The sequence below is a fragment of the Rhinolophus ferrumequinum genome, chromosome 21 (assembly GCF_004115265.2).
Source record: "Rhinolophus ferrumequinum isolate MPI-CBG mRhiFer1 chromosome 21, mRhiFer1_v1.p, whole genome shotgun sequence".
In the NCBI taxonomy this organism is placed as follows: Eukaryota; Metazoa; Chordata; class Mammalia; order Chiroptera; family Rhinolophidae; genus Rhinolophus; species Rhinolophus ferrumequinum.
Window position 1 is genome coordinate 38,303,629 of NC_046304.1, and position 24,192 is coordinate 38,327,820.

General features: G+C 45.2%; 2 protein-coding genes across 2 annotated transcripts; one reads left to right on the forward strand and one right to left on the reverse strand.

Annotated features, from left to right (window-relative positions):
* Positions 1 to 26: 26 nt before the first annotated feature.
* On the reverse strand, positions 27 to 19,007 carry RETREG3 (reticulophagy regulator family member 3). Its single transcript, XM_033090927.1, has 9 exons — positions 18,712 to 19,007; positions 9,195 to 9,301; positions 7,418 to 7,448; positions 6,365 to 6,491; positions 5,619 to 5,703; positions 4,498 to 4,635; positions 3,331 to 3,413; positions 2,577 to 2,709; positions 27 to 2,160 (listed from the first exon to the last, which is right to left on the reverse strand). Exons 1-9 carry the CDS (start codon positions 18,948 to 18,950, stop codon positions 1,703 to 1,705), a joined length of 1,401 nt encoding a protein of 466 aa, XP_032946818.1. The 5' UTR covers positions 18,951 to 19,007; the 3' UTR covers positions 27 to 1,702.
* Positions 19,008 to 19,241: 234 nt separating this feature from the next.
* TUBG1 (tubulin gamma 1) lies at positions 19,242 to 23,958 on the forward strand. Its single transcript, XM_033090932.1, has 11 exons — positions 19,242 to 19,389; positions 19,711 to 19,823; positions 20,007 to 20,174; positions 21,031 to 21,099; positions 21,368 to 21,447; positions 21,843 to 21,969; positions 22,204 to 22,290; positions 22,388 to 22,537; positions 22,980 to 23,132; positions 23,216 to 23,377; positions 23,563 to 23,958. The coding sequence occupies exons 1-11, from the start codon at positions 19,341 to 19,343 to the stop codon at positions 23,758 to 23,760; spliced, it is 1,356 nt and encodes a 451-aa protein (XP_032946823.1). The 5' UTR covers positions 19,242 to 19,340; the 3' UTR covers positions 23,761 to 23,958.
* Positions 23,959 to 24,192: the final 234 nt, after the last annotated feature.

Here is a 24,192-nt window from a genome sequence, read left to right on the forward strand (position 1 = left end):
GTTCTCATACAAGATTTATTCCCCAGCACCCCTCCCACCCCCACCCCACCCCAATTCACAGTGGAGGACTAAGGAGATTCAGAGCAGGATCCCCCAGGTATAAGAAACACCTTCCAAAGACTTTGCTCTCCTTTCCCTCCCTTTTGCTAACTCCCAAGGCCTGAAGCTACACACACTCATGCAAACACACAAAACCCCACTCCTTTCCCACACCTGTTTTTTTCCACATCAGAGCTCACCTGTGAGACATCTGGGCTCCGAGAGGAGATAAGGAGTCCAATCTGTTTGAGAACCCTGAAGTGGGGAGATGCCATTATCCCTAACTTTCACACAAAAGTGACTATGAAACAGGCACCTAGCTCTCTCCCTTCTCACTGTTAACTATTTTCACTCCCTGGCCTCTACCTTGTCCATCAACCAAGAACGAACATGTTAGCACACTCCCACCTGCAGCACATGAAAATGGGCTGTCTAGCATCCCTCACCCAGGTGTGGGGTGTTGGAGGAGTGGTCCCTGAGGATCAGCAAAGGGTTAATGCAGAGGGAAAGAGAACAGAAGTTTGGCATGAGCTCTGACTGGGGAGGCAAAGAGAGGCTGCAGGCTGGCACAGGTTTAGAACTGATTACCATTTTTAGCTTTCGTCTCACATGATTTTACTAGGGACAGTCTAACAGAGAACCCTTTAGAGGGGTCTCTGCTGTACAGACACACTCTTGCTAACTGGGCTCATCCTTAAAAGAGGCCCTACCAAGTTGGCAAGCAGTTCAAGATTAAAGAGGAGCTAAACAGGGAGTAATAGCTGGTGTAAGAAGAGCTGGTGGCTCCTGGGATGAATGCCACTGAGTCATTTGTAAAGTGCTACTCTGACATCCCCTATGGAATTATTGCTTCTCCAAAGGAGGAGCAGGGAAGGATCAGGAACATGGAAATGGGTATGGTATGGTATTGCTTTGCTTGTTGCTCAGACTGATGGTCAAATGGACCCAGGGGTTGGAAGCACCAAAGATAACCAGACAGCTCCAGAAGATTCAGTGAAACCATGAAATACAGAGGCACTCACCCTCCCTGCCAGCTGACCCAACAGCCCAAGGTATTGTAGAAAAGGCCCACGCCCACATCATGTTCACAGTTCTTAAATTTCACAAGCAATACTTTAGAGCACTGGGGGTTAGGCCTCAAGAAATGAGGATGGGCTGGGTTAGAGGGAACACACCTGCTCTGCAGAATCAAAGGACACGATTGCTTAGAAACAGACAAATCAAATCATGGCTTAGCAAAAGAGGAAAATGACAGTGTAACTCTTCCAGCTGCTGCCTGACTTGGAGCTTTAGGGAGGTGATGGAGGAGGAAGGAAAGGAAGGGCTCTTTTATCACCGAGGGCCCTCGAGCACCCATATCTAGAAGCAAACAGCAGCACTCCCTCAAAGGGGATCCCCTGACTACTTTGTTCCCCCAAAGTACCATCCTGATAGAGAGAACCCTCCCTGGGGAAGCACACTCACTGCAGTGACTGAGCTCAGAAATGGGTGTCTAGCTGGTAGCAGGGGAGTGAGGATCCTCTCTCAGCAGTCCTCTGCGCATCAGCCAGGCATACAAACATAATTCAGGGGATGGGACTTGGGTTCTTCCCTTGTCCCTTCACCTTAAGTGGGATGAAGAGGGGAAAAAAAACCACCGTGACCCCCAAAAGGAGTCTCTGCCTCAGTGGCTCCTGGAACTGGTAGGATCCAGCTGATTCAACTCTGACTGGTCCAGAAGTTCAAAGTCATCCCCCTCAGCATCAGTGTCCAGGTCTGAACTGGGGGCCCGAAGGAAGCCTCTTGTTGCTCTCTGGGGGGGTGGGCCCGAAGGGCCTGGCTGGGAGGCCCCTGACAGGGCCAGCTGAATCATGCCCTGGGAGACCAGGCTGGCAAGGTTGCTGGTGAGGTTGGATCCTGCAGGCAGGGCACCAAGCAGGAGCTCCGGCAGTGCAGCCTCGTCCCGGCTGGCAGCGGGGGCCTGGGGCCCCTCAGCCCCTGGTGGGGAACGGTACATCAAGCTGGGCATCCCAATGCTGGTATCGTCCTCATCCTCCAGGCCGGCAAGATCCACATTAATGGAAGGGAAGTCGGGAAGGTCTCTGGCAAAGGATTCCTCTGGATCACTGTGACCATCGAGGTCTGGGAGAACAGAAGGCTGTCAGACATGGCAACTGCCTGGCCCTCCTGTGCCTCATCCCCACACAGTCAGTCCCATGCAACCAGACTTTTCCACCCTGGACATCTAAGAGTGAAGCAAACCCGTGGCACTGGTCAGCTTTCCCCCTCCAGTTAGAGATTACTGGCATCTCTACTGGCCAAAGAACTCCCCCCTCTTCTTCCACTATGCCCACCATGAACCTACAACCTGAGGTGACTAAGAAAGGAGGATTCTAAGGAGAGCAGCTGTGCCATCCTGGCTGTAGCCATACACCTAAGCTGCTTTGCCACCTGATGCACTCCTCAGAAAACAGGAGAGGAGGGGGCAGTATCCCCTCGGTCTGGGGAAGCTGAAAGGCAACAGAGCCATTATCCACTCAGGTCCAAGGTTCCCTCACCTTCAGAGCCTTCTGTTAGAGGTGTTTGGCCCCGTGAAAGATTGAATGTGCCGTTATCTGTACAGGAGACCTCAGCATCCGAGTGCTCAGAGTCTGTGATGGCCAATTCCCTGGCAACAGTAGAATCATCCAGCTTAGGAAAAGAAAAGACCAACAAGCCTGAAGACATGGTGCCATTAAGAGCAGGTGCAGCTCCCCAGTTACAGCTTGATTAATTAGTTGGCCCTAAAAGCTACCCTAACACCAACAGTGTAACTAGGTGAGGATGGGGACTTTAGTCAAAATTTCAACCCCTTTTAGGCTGTTCCCCCCCAGGAAAACACCCATCTTCATTCATCTTGAGCACAGGAACGAAAGCAGTCTTGGGAATCAACCAGCCAGCTACTCTTAAGCAAGTATCTGACCCAGAGAATCCTTTCATAGGAGCCTGGAGGATACACCCACTGACTGACCAAAGGTGGGCTGGGCTGTTTAAAAGATGATCACAGCAGCTCCTGAAGTTCTGCCATGACGGTAGGGGTTCAAAGGAGACACAGAAGAGGATGTGCTACTCATCAGGCTCAAACTGAGATCTACGTACAGTACAATACGAAGTGCTAACGTAACACCAGCTTCTCTCCTCGTAGCTCTTGGGAGCGAGAGGGGTGGGGTAAGACCTCGAACCCATGAGTTTACTGCCTAAGTGTGAGGTGCCAGATGGTAAAAGGGAGCTGAAGAAAACTGGCTAGTAGTGTAGCTCCCACACCCAAGATACCTGAGGACAGAAGGCAGCAAGCTCCTCTTCACTGTCACTGTGGTTGTCCATGGAATATTCTGGGTGCAGAGCTCTGCGGCGTACTATGTGGAGAGGGAAGAAGGCCTTGACACCTCCCCTTGAGGGAGGACCCCCACCCGCTTTGGACTTAAAGGCATAAAATGAGAACATAAGAGAACTAAGCCTTCGGAATATGGCCCTACACCTGCGTAACCAGGCCTGAGGGTGGGCTGCTGAGGCTAAGTGGCAAGGTAAGCTGACGACACAGCAGAGAAAGATCTCTCTTCCTACAGGTCTCCCTCCACCAGCCCCCCTGCCGACCCCCACTCCCTTTTTGTTCTAGTCAGATGATCAACTTCGAAGCTTGTCAACAGCTCGGGATCGGCGAGGGCCAGACCAGATGTCCAGGTGGAAATAACACTATTATAGAGGGGGCAAAGGGAGTTACCCCACCTTAGTTAAGTCAGGCTTTTGAGGACTGATACTATTCAACTGGCTGCCCCAAGGGGAGCTGGGCATTGGTGACCACCTGCAGGGCTCTCTGAAGGCCAGGGCTTAATGAAACAGCCTAACTGACCAGACCACAGAAGAGAGGAAATAGTTCTCAGGACTGTTATTCCCATGTTGGAGGGTCTCAGGCTCTTACACTTATGGCTTAGGAGGCAGCAGTTCTGAAATCACCTTTGGAAAGCAGCTCTCAGTAGTGAAGAGAGGCCCAGCCTAGGGGTCTAAAAGACCTGCTCTGCCATTTACTAACTGTGAACTTCAATTTCCTCAACTTAAAAAGGAAGGTAATACCACCCGCTTCTCAAAGCTGTTGTAAAGGTTAAATAAAATGATGTATGGAGAGCAGTCAGCACAGTGCTTGGACACAAAGTGCTTCAGAAAAAGCAAACATTACGGATATCTTCACTGTCTTTTATTCAACCTGGGAGAGCTTTCCTCAGATTTGTTTAAAATGGGAGTGTCTAGAATTCCAATTGGGAAAAATTGGTCAGCCTGCATAGACTTCCCTGGAATAGAGTATCACTTTTACCTACCACCCATTATATACCAACCACATCCCACTTCTCCCACTTTCGACTTACCTATTATACAAGACCTGTAGGCTTTTCCTACCTTTCCCCAAATTGCCCAAATAGAAAGAGGCCATCCCCTGACACTTACATTGTCTCTCTCTCTGCTTGGACATCATGTAGCCACGGACACTGAAGTCCAGCCGCTGCAGAGCTGGCTTCAGCCGTACGTAGGCTCGATCCCACAGTCGGTGATACACAGCAAGGGGCCACATCATGACAGTGACAACTGAGAGGAGGAAACAGTGGCAAGATAGAGAGGGGCTGCACAAAACAGTCCTACCTGTCCCTCTGCTATTGTGTCCTGAGGGACTGGACCCTCAGTGTGGAACAGTTCTGCTTAATTCTGCTGGTCATCCTCTCTAGTCTCCCCTACTACATGAGCGGGTTTGGGAGGACAGAGACTTCTGCAGCCACCTACAGGTCCGTGCACGGCCGAATGTGCTGTTGATATATCGAGGGCAGACCCAGGCAGTGTGTTCACCTGCATGTAGGTATCACTGGGCCATAAACAAAGCCAAATAGTTAACAATGGCTCAGAAACTATGCAACAAGTCATGTGAGCTTAACATACAATGGCCACAGCCATAACCACTCAGGTCTTCCAGCCTCAAGTAGCAGAGTTCACGCCAATAGGAAGTAACTAATTTATAAAACTGTGCTCCAGGTGGGGGGAAACAGTGCTCTAGGGTAAACAAAACCTACTAGAGGATCCCCTAAGAGTTGACAAGCGTCCACTAACATACTTTGTTTCCCCAAAAATAAGACCTAGTCATACCATCAGCTCTAATGCGTCTTTTGGAACAAAAATTAATATAAGACCCGGTCTTATATTAATACAATACAGGGTATAATATAATAAAATATAATATAATTCAATATAATACCAGGTCTTATATTAATTTTTGCTCCAAAGGACACATTAGAGCTGATGATGCGGCTAGGTCTTATTTTCGGGGAAACACAGTATGTTAGTGGACCCTTGTCAATTTCTGAAGCTGACTTGGTAAGAAAAAGACTTTATATGTGGGGAGCCTGCTACAGGTAAGAAGAAAGATATTTTCATGACACTAAACAGGTCATGAAAATACGAAAAGGTAATTTCCTAGAGAACCAAAATATAAAACTCCTCTCCCTAAACCCAGAGTTAGCTGTGGCTGGAAAAGCTATGAGTGGGGTAAGCTCCCAGGGGGAAGTATACGCCATACTTACGCATTAAGTAGGACAGCAGGAGCCCAGGGACGTAGCGGCCCAAGACGGCCAAAAAGGTCAGTATCCCACAGCTCAGCAAACAGAACTGGGGGAGTCAGGAAACAGTATTAAGTTTCTGCTACATGGCAGGGGACTGGGGTGGGGACGGGAGGTAAGTGGAAACGTGACTGAAATAATTCTTTCTGACCTATGAGTAAAGCATGGACATGTCAGAATGAAAGATGTACCGAGCCACTGTTACATCCAGTGGTAATTCTGTCTGGGAGGAAAAGGAGGATGTCCACTTCTGTTCAAACTTCTTTTATGTGGCTCACGCCATGGGGTTGTACCTCTCATGTTGCGCAAGTGGTTTGAATAGGACTTAGCCAAAAATTCTCTCTGAAAGCAAGTATTGGTGGTGGGTTTTTAAGTCAAAGTGAAAAACAAATAAGTAAATAAATTTAAAAACCCAACAACCTACCACATGTTTAATATGACACAGAATGCACACAAGCAAGCGTTCTTTCTCATTCTGGGGCAGGAAGATGGCCGAATCTAAGTGGCAAGCACCCAAAGGAAGAGTCATCAAGCTCTTGCCTTAGTCCCAGTGGCTAGTCAGAAGCTCTTCCCTACCATTTCCCTTTGTCTCTACAAATGTCATGGTCTTTTATTTCTTGAATGAGGGTATGAAGTAAAAGGGCTGTTTCAGTTTAGCATGAACCGAACTGAAAAGCCAGAAATGAACATGAAAAGGGGAAGAGTCTTACCTTGCCTGGGTTTTGCTTTTTGAAAAGCAAAAGGTTCCTTATGAAAATGGTCCCACTAACCCAGACTTCAGCTACATGATGACAGAGCTCGGGCACGCTGAGCAACCGAGGGTGCACAAAGCCCCAGCTATGGGAGAGAGAAGGGGGAGCTGTGAAAGGAGGGTGCTGAGGACTCCCCCCATCTTGCTCTGTAGGCAGCCAACGCTTCCGGGTTGAAATAGGGGCTGGGGAGTGGCTAGTCCTAGGTGCTTTGGAGGTGAAGCATGACTTTCTTCTTGGCTCACCAGGTTGAAACTTGAATTTAGGGACTAGGAGGGCAAACTTGTTCTGACAACTCCACCCTATGAGCAAGCAGCCCAATCCACGTGTGTAAGCCTGCCACCGAGGCCCTTTGTGCTTAGAAACATCATCCCCGCACTCAGACCATTGCAATTTACTGTGATTGCAATCCAGGGATGGAAGTAAAGCACAGTCTGACACCACTGCTGCTGAGGGGGAGGCCATGGTGGGTGTGCCCCTCAGAGAGAAAATAAAACAAAACCAAAATAAACCACAGCAGAGAAAATTCCTTGGATCACACATATGAGATGAGTGAACTGAGAAATGAAAGCAGGAGCTGTAAGACACAAGAGGAATCTTTGGCTTGCTGACGCCAGGAACCTATGTGTTTTCTGACCAGAGAACTTTAAACAGCCAGAGGTCACAGAAAACACTAAATGACCTGGTATAAAAGCCAGGAGACAAACGAAGTAAGTTGCCTCTAGGTTTTCGCACTAGGGCTGGATAATGCAACTAATTGCCTGGCATGTCAAGTTATGGGGCTCGGTAACGCTTTTTGTTTTTTTCCAGAAACTTATCTCGTGAACATCAGAGGACACTAACCATCTCAACATATTGCTGCCTGAATTTTAGGATTTGTTAAAATGATTATTTGGAACAGACTAGGTTCTAAGCTCACACTTTGTCCAGAACATGGGGTTAACAACATGTAACCAGAATATTACAAGAGAATCAATCAGAGCAACAAAAAGGGATTTAATCAGTGTTCCATACCTCTCATTGTCTAATGCGTCGGGTCTTGGCACTACAATATTAAAACAAACACCAGCATTAGTTGGTAGGGAAAACTAAACATGAAAATGTTAGGCTGTTGGTCTGACAGCTCAAGTTTTAATAGGTCTGGGGAAAAGGAATAAAAAGGAGACACTATGTTATACTGCCAGAGTTAGGGAGCTGCAGACAAGGGAATGATAGCTGATGCCTGCTTGTTTCTCCAGCAGGGTGAGGGGTGGGGAGGATCCAAATGCAGCATTAGGGCCCCTTCTAATTACTACAGCTGAGAGCCAATGTGCAGGTGGAAAATGGTCCACCCACCCCCTCAAGTGTGTCTGGGTTGCTCATACACATCAGTGTGCACCAGGTTACCAAGGCATGTTACAACTAGTCCAAAACTAGAAATCTGCCTATTCTCTTTAAGAAGAGACTCATTAACTACAATGAGTGATGTAAAGTCTTTTGACATTCACCAGCTATAAGACAGGTGGATGAACTACATTGATTTCTTGAAGTCTCTGCAGAACAGGATGGGAATGTTTTTAAAAGCTGTGCACTCTGGTTTGAATATCCTGCCAACACTTCAAAATTAACATGTCCAAAACCTACACCAATTTTCCTCGCTCTTGCTCCCCACTCAAACTGACTTCCCCGCCTGACATTGCCTATATCTGCCAATTGTAATGCCATTCTCCTACTCTTCTAGCTTTAAAATCCCAAAGTCGGCTTTTATCCCTTACTCTCCTAACCCCTATTTATCAGTCTTGACGTCGCTCCCCCTTTCACAGCTCTCCACCATTTGTTTACACAGACACCTCTCTGACTACTTCTCACTGCCCTAGTCCCCTATCAGTTCTCCCTCCTTCCCCCTTTGCTCCTTCCAGGTGGTCCTGTAAAATGCTATCTAATTAATCTTTACTATCTCAGCACATAGCTCTAATTTTAATATTTTTCAATGACTACCCACTACCAACAGGATAAAGTCTAAACTTCTAACCCTAACTTTAAAGCTTTATAAAATCTAACTCCGACATGCTTTCAGTTTTACTCCCTAGCACTCCTTTTATTTCCTCTTCACTCCCATGAAACTGACCAATTCCCTGTTCTTAGGTGATGCTTTGCAGCTTCTGGTTCCTCAGACTAATCAGGCTACTGGCCCCTCTGGAGACATACTTTCTCTCTACCTGTCCAAATCTTTTGCTTCATTCAAGGCTTAAGGCAAAAATACATGACAAACATCCTAATCACAAATTGCACTGTGACATCTCTGGTACTGCTCTGTAACTGTCATTTAACTTTTCTTATGTTTATTTATGTATAATCTTTGAGAAAAGGAACCGTATCTTAGAGTACTTCATATAAGTCATAATGCCTAGCTTAGTGCTTTGCAAATAAACAATCTTTAAAAGAAATTCCTAAGAGGCAAATGGATACTGCCTCAGTAAAGATGCAGTATCCAACGAGGTGAATTCTTTTTAAAAAATTTGAGGACTACTTAAGGACTACTTATTCCTCAGGCCAATTATGAGGGCAAGAATATCTCAGGTGGTGGAAAAAGATTTCCTGAGCTTAACAATGGAAAGGGCAGAACTCAGTTCTAAGGAACCCCATAAAAATGGAGCACTAGCCCTTCAAGCATCTCCTAAAACCAATAATTCGGACACCAAAAGATATTCCTAATTCCACATACTCTCTCATACACCCCCAAAACTAAAGGTTAAAAATTATAGGAAAGACCATTTCCAGTTCAGAGTGTTCTGAATGCTATCAAACTCACCTCTTATTTCAGGCCAGATTTTGTTTTTCCACTGATCTATACACACTATGACCATGGAGCTGAAGGCAAGTAAAAACACGAGACGAAGGGATGTCAGTGCAAAGAACCTAGGGAGAAGCAAAAACAGAAGATCATTATCCAAGCAAGCTAATTTCAGAAAAGACCATGTGTGCACTACAGCCTCTGTAGTAAATGGACTTAATCCTAGTTACATACCTTGAGATAAACCACTTAAACTTCTGCTATCTTACCTATGGGGCAGAGATAATTAATTTGCTTCTATAAAGGCAGAGGACTAAACCAAATAACCTCTCAAAGCCTCTTTCAAGTTAAATGATTCTATTCACTTCAGGGAGAAATTCATCCTTGATAACAAGTTGTTATGATGAAAGCAAACACCTTTCTACCAAATTAGACCCGAGCATAGGGCAACAAACTCACAGAGATGCATTAAAGAGCATTTAATTCAAGTAGATATCCTTTTACAGATGAAGGAACTGAGACCCAAAAAAGTAAAATGATTTCTCAAGGTCACACAGAAAGTAAGCACTGAAGTTATAGCTAAAAGCCAGTTCTTCTGAATTAGACACAATCCTTCTTAAACTCTTCCCAAAAACTGAAGAAGGAACACTTCTTGATTCATTTTATGAGGCCAGCATGACTCCAATACCAAAGCCAGACAAAGACTCTACAAGGAAAGTACAGACCAATATCCCTTGTAAATAAGATGCAAAATAATACATCAGCAAACTGAATTCAGCAGATGTTAAAAGGATTACATATCATGATCAATTTCTGGGATTTATTCCAGGAATGCCAGGGTGGTTCAACATATAAAAATCAATAAATGTAATGTATCATATTAACAGAATGAAGGAAAAGCTAGTTCTTATTTGAAGGACTCAACCATAGGTATTTACAATCTGGGAAATCTGAACACTGATAGCACATCTGAAGATACTAAGGAATTACTGTTAATTTTTTAAAGTGTGATAATATTATGGAAGTTATGTTTTTTGTTTGTTTTTTGTTTTTTTAAGGAGGGTGCAGCTCACAGTGGCCCACACAGGGATCGAACCAGCAACCTTGGTGACATTAGCACCACGCTCCAACCAAATGAGCTAACCGGCCACCCCGGAAGTTGTTTTTAGCGTCCCTATCTTTTAATGACACATACTAAAATATTTACGAATGAAATGACATGATGTGTGGGATTTGAATCAAAATAATAGTTTGGCAAGGGACAGGGTATGATAGAAGATGAAATAAGACTGACCATGAGTTGATAATTGCTGAAGCTGGGTGACAGTACATAGGATTCTTTATTTCTGCTTTTTCATTACCTCTGTATGTATTTAAAATCTTTCACAATAAAATATTTCAAACAAAAGCTAGTTCTTATGAGTCTTTCTATTACACCACTCTAAAACCTCAAAGGCTGTGCCTTGCAGAGTGTATGTAGTCCGGGAGGGGCCACAAGCTGACGTCACCAAGCTATGCAGAAGTAAGGATAGAAATTGAAAGTGAGCATTTAGAAATTTGTACAGCAATTTGACCAAGTAATTTTGAATCTAAGACTGTATTTGGGATTGTGTTGTCTATGCCTTTTTAAACTTAATTTTTCTAGTAACACATTATTTTGCATTTTAAAGAAGTATTGATTTGCAACAGACTGGGGAAAACAACACTAGTCATCACCAGAGACTGTGGTAAGATCTCGAGGGAACCCAAAAGCATCACCAGAGAGGTGGTTCAGCAGGGCAGTTAGGCATGGCTTTTAAAGTTATTAATAGGTTGGCTTGAGCTTGATTCTCTGAACAGCCACTTTTAGTCATGCAACCTTGAATAAATTAGCTTAACCTCTTTAAGCCTCATCTATTATGTGATATTAACAATAATAAATCTTGCAGAATTGTTTGTAGGTATTAGAAACAACATAATCACCCAGAAAAATACCATACTTGATTCTGCTAAAAAGACAAGAAAATACAAGACACCTAAGACACGCCTAACACGTAGCTCTATTCAGTTTTACAATGTAGAAGTGTTATTAGCCAGTATCACAGTAACTAATCAAACAAGGGTAAGGATGAGCAGGAGCTGGTTATACATGACCTCTTCTCTTCTCAACTCAACATGACCTAATGACTTGACACAATCATAGAACAATACCAAGAGTATAATCCCTATCACATTTTTTAAAAAGTTTATCCGTGTGTATATATGAATACACATACACATGCAGGAACTGGCAGAGGAACTTTAATTTTTATCTCTAGACATTTTTGTACTTTTCAATAAACATGAATCCCTGTTCTATCAATTTTTAAACTATACAAAGAATGAGGGATGGAAGGAAACAAGAACTTAGAAATCCAGTCACCAATTTTTCCAATTTTTCCACCCACTACTTAAAGGATATTGTAATTATATATGAGATTAAAGAATGAGAGCAGCTTAACAGAAATAAGCCTCTAAAGCTGCCCCAGGCCATTAATCTCTCCTCCAAAGCCAGTTCATCACCCCAACAAACAAGCAAATTTAACAAGGCCAAGGAAAAGGGCCCTAGAGCTTCTTGCACCCCAGTGCTATTGCTTCCATGTCGCAGAAGCAAGATGTGGTACAGCTGCTGTTTTCTCCGGAGGATTTGAAAGGGCTCTCTGGGGAGGCCATCCATACTGTCTGCAATCTCCAGATCATGATTACTACCACAAATATAAACTGGGATAGGGAAGGATATCAAGCTCTCCTAAGAAAGGTCAGTTTTCCAAAGAGGATGGCAATAAAAATACCGTTTCTCTAAGACCTGGACTATTTTAGTAGCCTATTACAGGCTCCCTTTGCTTCAACTCAATTCCACAAACATCTGAGTGTCTATGATATGCCAAGTCCAGTTACAGGAAGAGTAAGACATGGGCCTTACTCTTAAGTGTATTTATGTGTCTGTGTGTTTGCAATATAATATGACATGGTAATAATAACAAACAAGAGGAATCTAAGCTGGGATTTGAAAGACAAATGGTGAGAAAACACAACAAAAGGTGGTAGGAGAAGGAGAAGACATTCAGATAGGGAGAACAGCCAGCTGGCATGACATATTTAAGACAAGTAGTCTGACAGAACTGAAACGTAAAGAACAGAGGGAGGGGATGAGTACGGGGAGAAAGGCAGGAGTCAGATCGTGAAGCGCATTTCATGACAAAGGGTACTTACTGGCTTTTGGCCTGCAGATGAAGGTGAATCAGTCAAGTTTCACAAAGGGTATATTTTCTGGGCCATGAAGGCTAACATCTTCTTGAACAAGATTAATCCTGGTCCACAAGTCAATTTTAGGACCAGATGTACCCTTTTCTTGAACAAGCCAATGCAGGAACTTCACAGAAAGAAGAGTTTTTGTCTGGTATAAAATAATCAAATATAAAATAATACGGAAAAGAGCATACCCCTTTCCTACCAGCCCTGATACTAAATTTCTAAACAAAATGGGAATATCAATCAGATAGGCGTGTTTTGGATATACTGAGGGTCACATTATGCGTGTCATTTTATGGAGGTAAACTAAAAGCCCACCTGAAAAAAACACTCTGCAACTATGTACAAAGACAAGACATAACTGAAGATAAAGTTCTTGAAAGACTGGAATAGGTAAGGGATGGAAGGAAAATAAGAGAATTCCTCTGGATTAGTTTAGTCCTGCAATGTCTATTTGCTCAGGCCAAAAAATTCACATGCAGCTATAACATGTAACAGTCAGTGTATGAGTTTGATAAAACAACATGCAAAACATTTTTCAGCAACTATAATTGGCATGAGAACTTCTCAACTTAGCAAAAACAACTGCAAATACAGTCAACTCTGGATATTCACATGTGAATTATTCAATTTGGGGATTGCCCCTAAGCCATTACTTCTTCTACCCATTGTGGACTCATAATCAATTTTTCCTTAATAATATTTATTTTTCTTATTTCTAAAGGCAAACATGTAGAAAATATAAGTAATAATTGAAGAAGAAAACAAAAATGAAATTAGTACACCATCTATGAAACAGTCTTGTAAAAAAAAAAAATTTTTTTTGAACCTAAATCTGATCAAGCCTCCAGATCCAACTACGAATTTATAGGAAATACAGAACACAGGGGGAACGTGTTAAGCCACGGATGGGGATGCAATCAGCAAAATCCACGCTGTATGATACTTTACAAGATAAACTAGTTTTTTCAGTAAATGAACTACAAAGAGAAAAAAAGATCGAAAAGGAACCAACAGAATAAATGAGATGTCAAGAACAGCTATGAGTCACAATATGTGGACTTCATTTGGATCCTAACCCAAACAGTTTAAAAAAAACCACAAAATGACACGAGAAAATTGGAAATTTGACCATTGACTAGAATCATTAATTTTTTACATGTGATAGTATAATAGTATTTTTTAAGTCTTTATTTTTCAGCGACACATACTGAAACAGATTAAATGATATGTATTTGCCTCAAAATAATAATGGAGGAGATGGGAAAGAATTGGGGTACAGAAGACACAAAATTGGCCATGAAGTGAAAATGTTTAAAGCTGGGTATGTGGTGGTACATAATATTATTCTGTCTACTTACGTATATGTTTCAAATTTTCCATTAAAAAGTTTTTTAAATGACCCATTATCTACACATACACTCCAAAAAGTGAACAGAGGTTATTCTCTTCATTTTAAAAAAATTCATATATAAAAACTCCATGGGAGTATATGGCGTATCTGGTTTAAAAACCTTCTTCTTCACTCAACAATACATAGGTATGTTTTCCTATATCACCAGAAAAGCATCAAAAACTTTAAAAATGATTGCATCATACACACACACACACACACACACACACACACACACAGTCTCTTAAACTTCTCCCTAATTGAACTAAGATGTTTCCAATTTTTAATGTAATAAAGTAAAGCTGAACTATGTATCACTGAGCATAAATCTTTGTCCTTACTTATGATTAACTACTTTAAGTGGAATTACTAGCATTAACTTTTTTTTAACAGTGTTATTGAGATACAGTTGGTATACCATAAAATTTTATCTTTTTAAATTATCTAATTCAATGGTTTTTAGTATATTCAGAGTTGTGCAACTATCACCACTATCTAATTTAGAACATTTTCATCACCCCCCCAAAAAAACCCATACCCATTAGCAATCACTCCCCATTTTCCCTAGCACCTAAAAAGGTATTAACTTTTTAAGTATCTTAATACATGTTGCCAAATTACTTTCCAGAAAGCCTGTCAAATGTATGTTCCTATCAACTATACGCCAGTTTTTCCATGATTCCCCTGAATAGTAGTATTTTTAAAAACTTAATAAGCAGAAATTAGTAACTCATTGCCATTTACATTAGAATTTTTTATTACTGGGAGTGAAATTTTATATATCCATCGATTTATTATTTTTTGCCCTTTTGTAAACTGTCCATCCCCTTTATCAGGGACTTAAATCCAATTAATTATCAATCTAAATAAAATATTCCTTGGAAAAACAATCTGGTATCCAGAAAAATCGTAAGAAATTCCAAAACTAAACAATTTTTTTGAGGTTATCTATACCATGGATCCTCATGATTAGTACATATAAATTAGAGTTTGCTATAATCATAAAGTTTCTATTATAATCATAAACAAAATAAAGATCACGTGTCTATTTTCAACCAAAGAAGATACTATTTCTGGGTTCTTTTGTTATTACAGAGTAAGCTTGTCTCAGTGGCCCTTCAGAACAAAGCATCCCATCCTATTGGGACAGAAAGCCCATTATTGTTCAGTACTTGTGGCTGTCTGGTTAATGAGCCAGTCACTGGTAAATGAGAATGAAAAAAATTAAGTCAATCTATGTCATGTAGTGATAGTTACTGCTTGCACAAAACCAGAAGTGAAACCAGCTAGCTGCTATGACCTACCTTATGTTAATGGGTAGAAAGCACCCAACCTTATAATTAGGACAGATAAAAACTGATGGCAAGAGAGGCAAAAGAAAGCCAAAGCATCCTTGGGAGTCTTCTTGGCTACTAAAAGCAACAAGAATCCTCCAAAGACTATCATCAGAGACATTTGCTCAATAAATTTCATCTGAAATTTTGTGTAAATTTTTTTCACAGAACAAATGTCTCTACTTAAATGGGCTCTCCCTTCCATCTCCTGTTCCCCACTATTGTTTTTCACTCAAATTCTAACCTCTTAAATCAGAATTTCTATATATCTTTAATCACTTCTTGGGTCATTGTTTTATTTGGGGAGTTGACGGGGGGAGAGGAAACACTCTGGTTTTTTTCAATTGTGAAAACAATAGGTTTCATAATGCCCCTGAGAATACAGTATGGTTAACTCAGACCAGTGTCTATAAAAGCAGATCCCAATAAAAAAATCGGCCTGTGGATTGCTCTAAATCAATATCTGAATTTAAAGACCACCTAGAATCATAGAATGTTCAAAACAGAAAAGGCAATGAATTTAATTAAAAAAAAAACAAAACAGAAAGAGAGAGAGAGAGAGAGAGAGAGAGAGAGAGAGAGAGAACTGGAAAGGAGCTCAGCAGTCATCGAGCCCTCCTGGAACTATGTGCTCTTCACAGAAGCGGTGCTTGGATTTCACACCCATTTCCAGGGCGCTGTTGTTCTCCCCTTATCTCCAAGGTCTGAGTTAAACTAAAATGTTACTCGAACATGTTCTTCTTTTCTGACCCTGTCACGATACACGCTTGCTGACTCAGATATTCTTCCCCCAAATCACTCATTTATAGGGGGTGTTGAGGTTAATGAAAAAACAAGCAATTGGAGAGGGGGGCCTGACATGTCTGTTATTATGCTAGAGATAATAACATATCAGTGACCAGGAGCAATATAAGCTGGCAGATCTCTGATATGATCACCATTTCTCTGGAACTTGGGGGAAAAAAAAAAACAAGAGTGAAGGCCTTGAAATACTATAGTAGCGAGGTATCTACATCTATCTCTACCTTTATGATGTTGTTGTTTCTATTAAGAGGGCACATTCACAGGTACAGAAAAACCTTCACTGATAATACAGAACAGTGAAAGTGACTACCTGAATTCTGATTTTCTCTACTCCTACCCAATCTTATAATACCTCAAAATGAATAAAACACCTCAGTTAGTGATATATTATTATTCAAAACAATAATAAAAGAAAAATATTTCAGAATTGATTCCTCTGACCTGAGCCAATTCTTCTCTTTCATTTCCTAAACACTTCAAATGTCCAAGAATTAAACTGTCACTCTTTGACATTCCGAATTGAAACGTAAACAGACACCCATCTTCAATATAACGCTACTGCAATGTGAAGTCTTTCATTCTGCGCCTCAAACTACCTTCCCAGAAAGCACATTCCCGAAAACAAACAATCCTGTGAACTCCAGCGCCAAACTCCCTCAGCCTCCGGACTGTCAGTCATTCTGTACCCTTCACAGGTATGAGTCTTCTCCATAAATGGCACACTCCTTTGCCCTTTCAATCTCAGGAGTCACACCCTCATTTCGCTCTCTCTCTCCCCCACCTACTTAGCGTATGATGGGAATCACGAGAGGCACTGTTCTGGAGACACAGCAGGCAAGCTACCAGGAAACGCCAGAGATAAAGACCCATCACAATGCTTTAATAAGAGACCAGGAGTAGGAAAAGGGGATCTGAGGGAGCTTCCAAATACGGCCTATTAATAAACTTACGTAAACACTGTTGCGGGCCTGAACATTAAAGCTAACACTGTAACACTGAAAGGTGTAGCTCCGTCAGAACAACAGCTCCTTACGTGTAGACCTTCACCTGCATTCCACTTCAAACATCTCTCTCAGGCAAGGGATATGTGCAAAGTCCCCGTCCCAGAAATAACAACATACATGCAACTGATCCATCGGCATTAATAAACCCTTGGTGTTTATTTCAATCCGGATAAAGTTTTCATGTATCAGCCAGTCACACTTTGATACAAACTGGTTTATTGAGGACCAATTTTTTTTCCTCGGAGTACAATCCCAATGTAGGGAATGAAGTTTTGACAGGATGGTCTGGGGTTAGGGGTTAGGATGGGGAGGCGGTAGGAGAAGAAAAGGTCATTCTGGTCAACATTCCTGGATGAGGTGCTACACTTCAGAGTTCCTGACAGGGAGCAACAGGAGAGAAGTTAAGGAACTGGGGATCAAGGAAGCACTACCAACAAAAAACAAAAGAAGAAGAAGAATGCTGTTAAAAAAAAAAAAAGTTTATTATCAAGCTTGCTAAAGACTCTGGAAGCAACAAATGGCAGAGGCTACTGTGACAACTTTAACTTGAGTCTCCTTCAAACTGTGAGAGGATTAACCTAATAGCTGAACACTGTCTGATCACGAACGTGGAATTATTTGTTTTGCTCCAGCTGACTGACAAACCTTCTTTCAGAGAAAGGATACTAAACGTTTTTTTGTTTGTTTGTTTGTTTGTTTGTTTGTTTGTTTACGTTTTGATTTTAAAACCAAGAATTTTAAGAGGAAAGTATTTTTAGCAGAACCAAAAATTGCTGGATACACACTGTTCTGTTTCAGCTTTATCCAGAATAGTCTTATTTCATTCAGCTGGAGAGGCACCCCCACCCCTACACGTCAGTTCCCTGGGAATTTGATCAATAATCTTTCCCTCGATCTGCTTGGCAGATCCTGTGAAGACCGAAGTCCACTTTAGGTAATGACAACTGAGAGAAGCCACAGTTCCATTTCACAGAGCATGAAACATACAGAGTCTCAAAATATATTTACAGTCCCACTCCCAGCTCAGGAAAACTCACACGCACTGTGAGACATCCTCAACTGCCACGGCTAAGGATGCCTCCTCTCACCAATTCCTTGGAACAAGGAGAGTTGCAATTCTAAGGGGTTTTCAACCGGGTGAAATCTCACAATCACTATTTCACAACTGTTCTTTAAAAGCTTACCACTTTCAAGTTGCAGTTTTGGAGCCTCTCATTGACGTTCAGACTTCACAAACTTCCGTGAATGGGCTAATTCTAATTCAGACCAATCGACCTTGTTTTCTTATCACACCCATGGATACCATTCCAAGACCTCACGCCTCACGCATCTACCCCAGTAACAACTACTAAACTCTCTAGAGACAGTCTTCAAACCACATTTGAGCAGACAAGAGAAGGGAGGTGATGGCCCTAAAGGGACCCAGCTTTCCCTGGATAAAATGAGGCGCCCTCGTTCACCGCGGACGGCTCAAGGCGTTACTAGATGCTCCTGCCAGATCCAGATGTGCGGGGCGAGGGTGCGGGAGCAGGTAAAGGAGGGAAGACAATTGGAAGGCCCTACGGAGAACTGCGATGCCAAAGCCTGCAGGCGGGATGAAGTGGAAGTGAGGCAAAATTAGATAGGAAGGAGCCAGTGCAGCGAAGAAAACAGGTGAGGCGAGAGGTAGTGCCCTAAAGAAACCTGACGAATTCGCTCCGCGGAGGGGTTCTGAGGGTCCAGTTTCTCACCAGAAAGCCGCGTTCAGCCCCAGGCACCACAGGGCGCTCCTGGCTGGCCGCTCCCACACCAGGGCTGCCTGCACCCGGCTCAACAGAGGCTCGTAAGGCCCCAGCACCTCCACCAGGGCCCGCTGCGCCGCCTCAACCTGCTGGTCCCGCTCCAAGGAGCCCGACATAGCGCCGCGGCCCCTGAAAGTCGGCCCCGAAACTGGGCCTGGCGCTCCAGCCACCCCCTCTGCCTCCGCCATCTCCCACCTTCAGCCACCACATCCGGGGCCGCGGCCCGACAGTCACAATAACACCGACTGCGCAGATGCGCGATTTGGCCGGGGAAGGCCGCTTCCCTCCACACTGCGCCTGCGCTTGGGTTCTAGTTGGCTTCCACCCAGACAGAACGCTACGTCAAACCATGCTCCCCTCTCACCAGCTCCGAGCCCGATCCGGTGCCGCGCACGCGCAGTCGGTACTAGTGAAGCCAAATGAATAAGAAAGTGCCATCGCCAGAACTCACTTCTCATTGGAGCGGAGAAAGTTCGTGGGCGGAGCGGGTTGTTTGGCGCCTGCGTCGTGCGGCAGGCGGGCTGGCGCACGGAGGCTTTGCTAGCAGGAGTGACTGCAACGCCGGTGCCTGAAGAGCGATGCCGAGGGAAATCATCACCCTACAGTTGGGCCAGTGCGGCAATCAGAGTGAGCGAACCTCCGGCCCCTCCGCTAGTCAGGTTCCTTAGATTCAATGGGGTCTTGCTGTGGGATACTGGACTCCCATTTGCCCTTTCCAGAATCGTAGTTCTCCAAAACGCGGGACATGCCTGACCCAGTGTTCAGTTGTCCAACCCCGAAAGCCCTTCCCTGCCCAATCGCTGGCATACAGCTATTTCCTCTGTCATGGGAGTCTGCTGAGCCTTGACTTCCTATCCCTGGACCCGGGCGCTCAGTCCCCCAGCTCCTAGTTGGAACCTGCCCAGACCTAGATATCCTCTTTCTCCTCCGCCCGCCTCCCCCCTCCAGTTGGGTTCGAGTTCTGGAAACAACTGTGCGCTGAGCATGGTATCAGCCCCGAGGGCATCGTGGAGGAATTCGCCACCGAGGGCACTGACCGCAAGGACGTCTTTTTCTACCAGGTGCTCCCAGCGACTTGGCCAGGGGGCCTGAAAGGATGGGCAGTGGCCTTGGGAAACCCCGCTGGGCAAAGGAGCCAGGGCTGCTGGCTTGAGGCGGGAGGGCAGGCAGGAGCCAGAGTGGGGAGGACCGAGGACTGGGCAGGCCTCAGCTGAGTGGGCCCCCTCCTGGACTCCCGTTGACAGGCGGACGATGAGCACTACATCCCCAGGGCTGTGTTGCTGGACCTGGAGCCCCGGGTGATCCACTCCATCCTCAACTCTCCCTATGCCAAGCTCTACAACCCAGAGAACATCTACCTGTCGGAGCATGGAGGAGGAGCTGGCAACAACTGGGCCAGCGGATTCTCCCAGGTCGTTTGCTATTCCCTGGCAAGACCCGCAATGCCCTTCCTGTGTGGGAACAGGCCCAGTGACTTCCTAGAGAGAGATGAAATTAGATAGAGGATGTATGAGTGGGAGAGGGAGAGAGACATGACTGAGGGAAGTGCTTTTCTCTAAGTCAACTATGTAATATTCTTAAGACATTACACTAGCTAGTGCTGTGTGACAGGCCATACTAAGTACTTAATATGTATTAACTTACTTAAACCTCCCAACAACCCTAGAAGTACTACAGGTTCACAGACTTTTATCTACCTTTCCAAAATCCAAAAAACTGAAAGCAAAAGACGATTTAACAGCAAAACCAAATCTATTGAGACAGGCTATTTTATAATTTCTATCCAATTTATTGTCATTACTCATACCTTTCTTTGCAGAAATATTGATGTATTCGGTTAGGGCACCTCAGACCCTGCTGGCATTTTGCTTAAAATACATTATATGTATCATATTACCTTTCTAGAATATGAAATATTTGAATTCCAAACCATAAGCCCCAAGGATTTTGGATAAGGGTATACGGACCTGTATTAATACCTTCATTATAGAGATGAGGAAACTGAAGTATAGAGAGAATAGGTAACCTGCCCAGAGTCACTCGGCTAAATAGAACTAGAGCTGATGTATGAACCTAGGCGGTCTGGATGTAGAGTGCCTGCTCCTAACCACTGTACCATACTGTCTCTCAATGAGAATAAAAAGCAGGGCCCCTGTGCTCCAAAAAACCCTTTTCGCTGCTATAAGGAGAATCGAGGGTCGCTATTGTGAGCTCAGAGTCCTTGTCCCATGGTCCTGTCCCACTCTGACCCTCCCCATATCTGTACAGGGAGAGAAGATCCATGAGGACATTTTTGACATCATAGACCGGGAGGCAGATGGCAGTGACAGTCTAGAGGTGAGTGTCTCAGCACTACTTGTGGGAACCGACATAGGGAAGGCTCAGCATTACCCTTTAGAAGCCATCTGTTAGGTATAAGACCACCCATGTACCCTTTGCACTGGACAGAAGCCACCGGACCTTGCTGGAAATAAGGCAGGCTCCTAAGCTCTATGTGTGGGGGCAGGAAAGTGGAAGATAGGGGTCTGAGAAATTGTGGGATGGGTCCAGTTTGAAATCCTTTCACTAGATTAACCTAGACACTGATTGCCCCTTTCCCATGTAGGGCTTCGTGCTGTGTCACTCTATTGCTGGGGGAACAGGTTCTGGCCTGGGCTCCTACCTCTTAGAACGGCTGAACGACAGGTACGTCTGAGTTTTGACGGGCCTGGGAGGACTTGGTTTCCCAAGTAACTGAGAGTCCCTTCAGATATACCTTGTTATTCACTGGAGCAGGAAAGGGCCTTCCTAGCCACCCCCGCGGCTTGAACCCAGACCTTACAATCTGGGTCCTAGGTGGAGAGATGAAGGGTCAGCGAGGATGGACAGTTTGGATTTAGAACCCTAGATCCTAAGATGTCTCTCTGCCCTTTGGGAAACTTACAGACTTCCAAAAGTCACCTCTCCCTTTTCTACTGATCCCATGGCCCAGCACCAATTTCCCCGTCCAGATTCAGCTGCTTCCAGGCAGTTATTGGAAGCCCTATGTGTATCAAGCATCCAGTCTGTCACCCTGACTCTCTTCTCCCAATCCCCACCAGGTACCCTAAGAAGCTGGTGCAGACATACTCAGTGTTTCCCAACCAGGACGAGATGAGCGACGTGGTGGTCCAGCCCTACAACTCGTTGCTCACACTCAAAAGGCTGACCCAGAACGCAGACTGTGTGGTGAGTCCTAGATTCTACCTTTTCCTACTACCATACCCTTGTCTGTTTCACCATTTTCATACACTTAAAACTTTCATTTTGAGATCTTCTAGGCCCCAGTGCTATTCAAATCCCTTTTGGATCGGTCTTTCTGGCTATGAGGCTCAGAGGAAATTGAGCTTCAGAGCCCTGGCTCAGGCAGAGCTCATGTTCTTTATGTTCCCAAAAATCTGCCACCTCTTCCTGTCCCCCCAGGTGGTGCTGGACAACACAGCCCTGAACCGGATCGCCACAGATCGCCTGCACATCCAGAACCCATCCTTCTCCCAGATCAATCAGCTGGTGAGGCCCCACTCCTGGACTCCTTTGGCTCAGAGTGCCATCTGGGGAAGGGAGGCCACCCCAGGCAAGACGCATGACATGGCACCTCGGTCCCCAGGTGTCTACCATCATGTCGGCCAGCACCACCACCCTGCGCTACCCGGGCTACATGAACAATGACCTCATCGGCCTCATCGCCTCCCTCATTCCCACACCGCGGCTCCACTTCCTCATGACTGGTTACACCCCCCTCACCACGGACCAGTCGGTAAGAAGGGCCCTCAGTGTCCCAGGCCAGGCTGGCCCTGGGCCCGCAGGCCCTGAGCTAGCCTTTCTCTTCTCCCTGCTGCCCCAGGACCTGCCCTGTGCAGCCCCCAGAGGCTCTGCGCTCAGGCACTGGCACAGACTGTACGACTTCCTTGCTGACTCGCTCTCCTCTCTCCCTCTGCCTTTGGCTTCCTGCAGGGCCTGGGCTGTACAGGGTCTGCGTGTGCTCCTGCACAGGGGCATGAGTTTGCTGAGCTGAGGAGGGCTCAGATTCCTGATCCCACAGCAGGGGCTCGGTATAGAACTGAATCCAAAGACACTCCCCAAAGAGACCATACTGCCCCAAGTCTGGTGGGGGCACGTGCCGCCTACTCGTCTGTCCGTGCGTCCCTGCACTGTGCCCTCAGTGCTAGCCTGCTCCCTGTGGCCCACTCTCGCCTCAGGTGGCCAGCGTGAGGAAGACCACGGTCCTGGATGTCATGAGGCGGCTGCTGCAGCCCAAGAATGTGATGGTGTCCACCGGCCGGGATCGCCAGACCAACCACTGCTACATTGCCATCCTCAACATTATCCAGGGGGAGGTGGACCCCACTCAGGTAGGTGAGGCCCCTTCATTCCACCCCTGGAACCTGCAGGGGTAGAGGAGAGGCGACCACCACCACTCCTCTGCCCACCCCAGGTCCACAAGAGCCTGCAGAGGATCCGGGAACGGAAGTTGGCCAACTTCATCCCCTGGGGCCCAGCCAGCATCCAGGTGGCCCTGTCAAGGAAGTCTCCCTACCTGCCCTCTGCCCACCGGGTCAGCGGGCTCATGATGGCCAACCACACCAGCATCTCCTCGGTGAGTCTCACGGTGTGCACCTATTTTCCCATAATCATTTTCCTGGTTGTGCCTCACCTCTCTGCATTCCCGCTGCTCTGCTTCTGGCTTTTTTACTGTGGAGATAGCCCAGCCATGGTTCTCTGGCTCTCTGGGCCATGTTGTTCCTCGGTTGTTTGTGACCCCTGCTTTCTGCACACCCCAAGCTCTTTGAGCGGACCTGTCGCCAGTACGACAAGTTGCGGAAGCGGGAGGCCTTCCTGGAGCAGTTCCGCAAGGAGGACATCTTTAAGGAGAACTTTGACGAGCTGGACACGTCCAGGGAGATTGTGCAGCAGCTCATTGATGAGTACCATGCAGCCACGCGGCCAGACTACATCTCCTGGGGCACGCAGGAGCAGTGAGTCCCCCAAGACACGGACCCTCATCTGCCTTACTGGTTGGCCCAGGCCCCGCCTGACTGACCACCCCCTCAGAGTACAGATCAGGGACCTCGCGCATCACTTTCTCATAAACACATACAGGTACTCTCTGTTGGCCTGGGGACACGTTTATTTCTCCTCTTATGAGACTATTTATGTTCAATAAAGCACTGGATATAAGTCAAGTCACGGGTCTCTTTGAAGGTTTAGAGAAGTAGAGAAGGGGAATGCCTGTCCTCTCTCCATCACTGACAGGGTCTTCCGCCACTTCCATCATCTTCAACTATGAGCAACTTCCACTAACTTTTCCTTCTGCCTACGTATGGAAAACATGGGCAGGGTTGACGCATCTTAGAAATTTATTTCCAGGGTAAAAAGGCCCACAGATACTACTTTGCTCTCTGTCTAACACTC

Excerpts from the sequence above, each read along its gene's own strand:
- RETREG3 (XM_033090927.1), bottom strand. The coding sequence starts at position 18,950 with ATGGCGGAGGCAGAGGGGGTGGCTGGAGCGCCAGGCCCAGTTTCGGGG. Across the intron at positions 9,302-18,711 it reads GGGCTGAACGCGGCTTTCTG|GTTCTTTGCACTGACATCCC; the intron begins GTGAGAAACTGG and ends GCTTCTCCCTAG. Across the intron at positions 3,414-4,497 it reads CAAGCAGAGAGAGAGACAAT|TACGCCGCAGAGCTCTGCAC; the intron begins GTAAGTGTCAGG and ends CTCTCCACATAG.
- TUBG1 (XM_033090932.1), top strand. The coding sequence starts at position 19,341 with ATGCCGAGGGAAATCATCACCCTACAGTTGGGCCAGTGCGGCAATCAG. Across the intron at positions 19,390-19,710 it reads GGGCCAGTGCGGCAATCAGA|TTGGGTTCGAGTTCTGGAAA; the intron begins GTGAGCGAACCT and ends TCCCCCCTCCAG. Across the intron at positions 23,378-23,562 it reads ACCACACCAGCATCTCCTCG|CTCTTTGAGCGGACCTGTCG; the intron begins GTGAGTCTCACG and ends GCACACCCCAAG.